The sequence below is a fragment of the Megalopta genalis genome, chromosome 14, assembly GCF_051020955.1.
Source record: "Megalopta genalis isolate 19385.01 chromosome 14, iyMegGena1_principal, whole genome shotgun sequence".
NCBI lineage: Eukaryota > Metazoa > Arthropoda > Insecta > Hymenoptera > Halictidae > Megalopta > Megalopta genalis.
Genome location: NC_135026.1, coordinates 1,510,077 through 1,516,940, shown reverse-complemented (window position 1 = coordinate 1,516,940; position 6,864 = coordinate 1,510,077). Strand labels below are relative to the sequence as shown.

Here is a 6,864-nt window from a genome sequence, read left to right as displayed (position 1 = left end):
TCTATCGAAGGTATAAATAACACCTTTCAAAATAATCTCTATTTAACAGTATTTTTACCAAAGGAGTTAAAGGACATCTTATAATAATTATTTTTCGAGGTTTTCTATGTGATCACTTCTTGACTTTCGCAACAGTCATCACTAGATTGCCGATTTTTGTGCAAAATAAATATTGACTAAGCTAATTACAAGAACTTTAAGCCTAACAAAAATGTTTCCCTCTTTTCACCATTTTAATAAGTTGCACACATTAGAAAAACATTCTTCAATTCATCTAATGTCTTCACTGTTTTCTATTTAACCTAGTTATTTTATAGTACAAAATATCGTTTAAAATAGTGTTGAACATGATTTTCATGTTAGATCGGCTGATAGAATTGTCTCTTAAGAAAATTCGTGCATGTAGTTGAACACTTCGTATACTGTCTTTGCGATCCTCTTTTGTGCACCGCAAAAATTAAGTGACATATCAATTTGGAAAAATGATAAAACTTTCCAAAAGTTTTGTTTCACAAAGTGAATAATAGTAGGAAGAATGTATAGCTAACAGATTTCCTTTACAATTTAATACGATCTGTAGCGGATAAAATGCGATAAGCATTTGGCTATGTGTCTGCAGGAGTTAGCTTAAACATAAGACTGTTGTTCCATACTTTTGGAGATAGTGTTTAATATATTGTTTTGGTGAAGAGGTCGACGCAAGCAGGGTTGTAGGTATCTGTTTGCAGAGGGAGGCGGCTGCAGAAGTAGCCTAGATTTATAATCAGGCGGAGCTGCAACAGTTCAAAATGAGGAACCTAAGCATCGTTTCGCGATAGGATTTCTATTCATGCTTGCGATCATTTGGGTAGCCGAAAGGGTGAGTTGATATCGATCATTCCGTATTCGCGAATTGCGCGAGGAAGTGACTCCGTTTCTATTCGTAGAAAAAAATTACCTTAGAAGAGGCCAAGAATACTGCTATGCATCTCAAGAAGCCCTGTCAGAAGAAGACAAATGTAACCGAAGGTATAATTAACTGAAGTAAATCGGATATTCGTCTGTATAACTCATTCTTACTCCGTTGAAACACCGCGACATTATTTTCATCGATTTTATCGTGCAGAACTATTGGACGGACTACAGAAAGGCGAGTTCCCGAGGAACGAGAGATTGCTGTGTTTCATGAAGTGCATACTAACCTCGACGAAGACCGTAAGCAATATTTTCTGTATGTATATTGATGACACGAAGTTTCTTTTTCAACTGTCAAGATTTAAGATTCATGATTAATTTATTAACTCCTTGCACTACGATTTCTTTCACAGCTACAATTATTAGCATTTCTTCGTTCCTAATAGTATCTTTTAGAACGAGACAATTTTAATTTTAGATTAAAATGATGTAGATCGAGGAAAAGAATTCTACATTTATGCTTAATAGTTTGCTCCATGACAAAGTATTAATTTATGTAAATATTTACTTGTTTAATTATGACTCGACTGTGAACTATTATGCAAAGTATAAATAACGTGCACGAATCGCAACATACAGAAACCTGCGTTAATTAGCCGCAAATAATGCAACAGTATTTTGAACTTCATACAGTGATTTTGCTGTTTTGCTATTGATCTACTTACTTTAGTCATAATTTCATGAATCCATAATCTAGTTTCTGCCTTAAATAACAGCATGCGTGAAATTAATTTCTGATTCTTCGCCAGGTAAACTATGTAGTCGAGCTTAATTCTAATAGCACACACATTACATTTATTTTTTACTTATAGAAGAAGTTTCAAAAACAGGTTGAAATACTAATCTAGAAAACAAAAAATATCTTTTATTAACGATTTACACTGGATCAGGCGCTGCCTTATCAATAATAGTCGGTTATAGTGATCAAGTCAACATGTAATTAAATATAAAAATTGTAGCTTTAATATAAGAGGGTGCTCAAAATTTTTTAGTGATAACGTTCAGTTTTTATCTTTAAGTAATTAATACAATTTAATAGTTGTATAAATTGCACTTTTGTATAAATTTCAGGACAAGTTGCAAAATTCTATGCGTATCATAATTGATACAAAATTACTTATTTTCTTTTAGATGAGACACAACGAGGTGCTGTACGATTGGATCCTTAGAAATGCTCATCTAATGTTAAAAGAGAAATATCTTCCGCGAATCGAACACGTAGTCGAGGTTTGTCGAGAAGGAAGTATGAAATAGTCTGCGATTTGTTGGTTTACGGGTTAAGAGGTATCATGCGCTTCGGTTGCAGAGAGGTAGGACGGATTTTAACAATTATTTCGGTAAAAATTCATTTCTAATCGAGAAATCATTAAGTATACCTTAATGTCTGTACTTTAGTCAATATATTCTACAGATTTTGTAAAAGCATTAATAAAATGAACAACTTAGTAACGAATTCCGAAAGATAAGTGTGCCAAACATCGCCAATGGTAATTATAATATTCTTAATGATTTTTGAAATCGACAACCTTGAATACTCCGAAAAAAATTACCTGCAAAAAATCTTTGTTTTGCATCGTATTCGTCTCTTGATACTAGTCAATTTAGATGGAAACGTTTAAATGGAAGATCCTGTATGTACAGTGCGTAAAACAAGTATTCGCACACCTTTTAAAAAGGAATAACGTTGTAATTGGGTCAAGCAATTAAAAAATTATTTCAAAAAATTGCAATTTGTTGGCATGATAAAAGAAACTGCTGGTCCTTAAACTATTTTATCTAAGCCCATGACCAAAATTTAAGAAATTCATTGTGTAGATCTCGGTAACTTATTTGCATGCTGAATCGAAATTGATTAAAGCAGAGTCTAGTTACAAGCATTGAAAGATTTTAAAAACTACAGAATTCTGACAGTTATTGGTCGAAAATGTCAAAAATCGGGACAAAACTATTACGATTTTTAATTTCAATGAAATTTTCAATATGCAAATAGGTTACCGAAATCTACGAAATGCGCTTTTTAAATTTTCGTTATGGGCACACATGAAAAAGTAAGACAAACAGCATATTCTATTTATTTTATCAGGCCAACAAATTGCTATTTTTGAAAATATTTTTTTAGTTATTGTCTAGTAAACTAATCCCTCTAATATCCATAAAAAAATTTAGGTCGCTTAGCCCAATTACAAAAAAGTTATTCCGTTTTAAGAATGATGTGCAAATACTTCTTTTAGCCGCTGTATATCGAAGTTGAGCCAATTCCCAGCAACAAGATGTTCCGATTTTTGTTGCAGTGCCTGCTACGTTGAATGGTTGTAAGATCAAAGTTTGGGACCTGGATTCCGAGGTACATTCGAATTAAAATAAGCTAAAGAATCGTGTTGACGAAAAATTGACAATATAGGGGTGCACTTTTAACTAGACAAAGTTTTCCACGTATTGTTAACAAACCGAGAAATGGATGAAATAATCATTACATTACTAATCAGAGTTGAACAATATTTTATTCGGATGATGAATGAGAGATAGAGACCAGCGAATACAACTTCATTCAACAAATAAAAATTTATCTGGATAACAATTTATCCGAATTTGATTCAAAATTCATTTGGATAAGTTGTTATTCGAATAATAATTTATTTGTACAGGAATTAATTCGAAAAATGATCAAGTTGTACAAAAATTATTGTGTGTTGATTAAGTTCTTTCTTGGATGCAAATTATACCCATTACTATTCGAATAATTTTACAATCTCTACTCGAGTCATTTATTCGAATATAAAATAAAGAAATATCCGAATAGATAGAATAATTTGTTTAGAGTAATGTTAATCGAATAATTGTTATTTGAAAATTGTTATTAATTATTAATAATTGTTATTCGAATAAGATATTCGACTGAAAATAATTCATTCGAATAATTATTTTAGATACATATTTAATCGAAACAATTCGCATAATACCCAATTCTGTTACTTAGCGGATTTGGTACTAAATATGCAACGTATCTGAGATATAGTTTGTTTTATCTTCGGCAGAGACGTTTTGAAGGAATCGTTTGTTTATTTTCAACTTTACAGCAAATTCTCTCTAATTGTTCTTCAGCTTATAAATAAAAATGTATAATTTGGAAAGAGGAGGTACATTTATTCGACCTTGCATCTCGTATTTATAATTGTTGACAATCGGCAATTGTGAAAATGAGTCACGAGGCCCGAATAACCGTGTTTCCTCTTTCTGAATTGTCCATTTTTGTTTACAAGCTGAAAGTAAATTAGAGAGAATTCACTGCACTTCCATCACCACGACAGTCAACCGTGACCATCAATAATTTAGTCGTTTACACGATGTTTCTTCCGTTTATGTTGATTGATCCGGCAGTAAATAAACAAATAAAATACATTATTTTGTGTAATTCGTTACTGCAATTCAATAATCGAACTTTTGCAACGGGTCAAAATGACTTGTATCTGATTTTGACTGTTACAGTGACCGAAATTATAAACTAAAACGTTCTATATAAAATCATAATCCAATTATATTTATTAATCACATAAAACAAGTGTGACATTTTTTTATAAACTTTTATTCATTCAAGCATATAGTATAATAAAGCTCGTACGAATTTTGAATAAATTAATTCTTATCATTGTTATGAAACAATATATGTTAGTCCTATCTAGGCTCAGTAGTTCTAGCATTAATTCAGTATTGTACTAATTAATTTTTCGCAATCTAATCGAACTTTTCTTTGTCGCAACTGTTCCTCGGTTCCTAACGATTTCTGATTATTACGAATTTGCAGTACTACCTAGACAGCAAGGTGGAGGGTACGTCAGTCGGTTATTGTTATCAACATTATCGTTACAGACACCATTGAGAAGCAGCCTGACGATTTTACTTGCATTTAATTGTAAATTCCCATTAAATATTTCCCTATCTACCAATACAAGATCAACCAATACAATCCCGGATCAACCAATACAAGATCGGAATCGTAATTGTTCCTCTTTGGAATACAATAATCTTCTCAAAAACGAATTATTTGAGAAAAGAAATGATTTTACTTTTTTGTTACAGACACTTGTACAGGCAAAATAAACAGACGTTAAGAAATTCATATAAAAGACAATTAAAATAATTTGAAGCTGACTAAACAAAAATTTAAAAAAATTCATTTTTATTTGTAATAACGTCTGATCGATTGTAAGAATGTATATTCTCAATTATAGATTATTCGATTCTAATAAAAATGGTGCCATTATATCGTAGTATCATGTAATATTATTTCATTGTTCTTCACAAAAAAATGCATTACAAATTCAATATGTAATTGGTAGTGTAATTATTGCCAATAACTATTCTTCGTGTAGTTCTTCTTAAATATATAATATATAATATATTAACGAAAAATATAAAAATACCTATTCATTGTCTTTTATAAAGACAATGGCAGCTGATGTTAGAGTCCCTTACTACGAATTAAATGATAACTTATGAGCTCTTCTCTGCGACATTTGAAAATTTGTTTTAAATATGGAGTTCACGGTACTGTAATTAGTTCGTGAACGATTATTAAACTGTGTCGTTTATATCAATTTGGCATACGCATTTCATCTACTTTTGCATAAAATTATTATGCTTTAAAAGATGTCCGAATATTAATGCGAGTCACTGTACTGTAAAATAAGATAATGGGATAGCCAATTACCGTGCCTTTTATTTATTTTCAAGCATAATTAACTTTATATTTATGGAATAAAACGTAGCAAACTTTTTATTTAAATTCAGTTAAACAATTATTTGTTAAAAAATTAAACATGTGAAATACAATTCTTAAAATATCACAAAAATTATTTCCATTTTTTAATACTGAATTCGCGAAATTTTCTGCCAAGTTTACGAAAATGCTTAAGAAACTACTGAAGGAACGAAGAAGATCAATATTCAGTGAAATAAATCGTTCTAGACAAGATATCACAATGTTAATTGTATTGGTGAAACGTAAGAAGATTACGGAAAAGAAAAACAGTGACTGTTTGAATTTTCGTTTTTAACGTCTGTTTTTCGTAATTCATTTACTGTGTACCGTAATCGAATCTATTTTTCGCTCGAAACTCTAATCATCTGTTATATTTTTAAAGAGAAGAAATGTGCATATGAAGTTTTATTATAACAGTCATCTCTAATGAGAATGTTAAATTATTATTGTTTAAAATGTTAAATTATTATTGTTGAAGCTCAGTATTCTGGGAGGGAGTACAGTAATTGAAATACAATATTCAAGGAAGACCACAATAACTGTGGCATAGCAACTGTACTTTGTAGATGGTGGGCACACAGTAACAGTAACGCGCTGGCTCCAGAACGTTTGTTTCTCTTTTTTTCTAATTTTCAAAGAAAATTTGATATTTGTTTTATGGAAAAATTTATATCGATAAAAGAATCTTTGAAATTTACCTTTAGGTTCTTAAGAAATGTCAATTAAATTGCTGAAGTTGTCTCAGTAGCGAAAACATGTGAACTCCACGAACAAGGTACAATAATTGGTGCATCTAGTCCAGGACTCGGAATGAGGATCGGGCCCAGGCCATACAAGAGAATCACAAGGGCTAGGCCTCTTCCTACACCTGAATGCCACACACAGCCATATAAAGCAACAGGCACACGCGCCTAAGATGTTTCGTGCCGAAAGTGGCGACCACGGGGAACGAAACGAGCGACGGGAGTCCGGAGGCTTAGCTTTCGCGATCTGACTTGCGTGCTAGTTAATTCCGAGTCCAGATCTAGCCTATAACAAGTACACTTCGCAGTTATGACTTAACTGGACTGCTTCGACTACTATTTTCTGTACTACGACTATAGATTGTAGCCTACTTTCCCACCTAAAATACCATAACTTTTTCACAAATA

General features: G+C 31.7%; 1 protein-coding gene across 1 annotated transcript; it reads left to right on the top strand.

The window, feature by feature from the left end:
- The first annotated feature begins 322 nt into the window (after positions 1–322).
- On the top strand, positions 323–2,208 carry LOC143260556 (general odorant-binding protein 72-like). Its single transcript, XM_076526359.1, has 4 exons — positions 323–859; positions 927–1,008; positions 1,106–1,194; positions 2,086–2,208. Exons 1-4 carry the CDS (start codon positions 830–832, stop codon positions 2,206–2,208), a joined length of 324 nt encoding a protein of 107 aa, XP_076382474.1. The 5' UTR covers positions 323–829.
- The last annotated feature ends 4,656 nt before the right edge of the window (positions 2,209–6,864 follow it).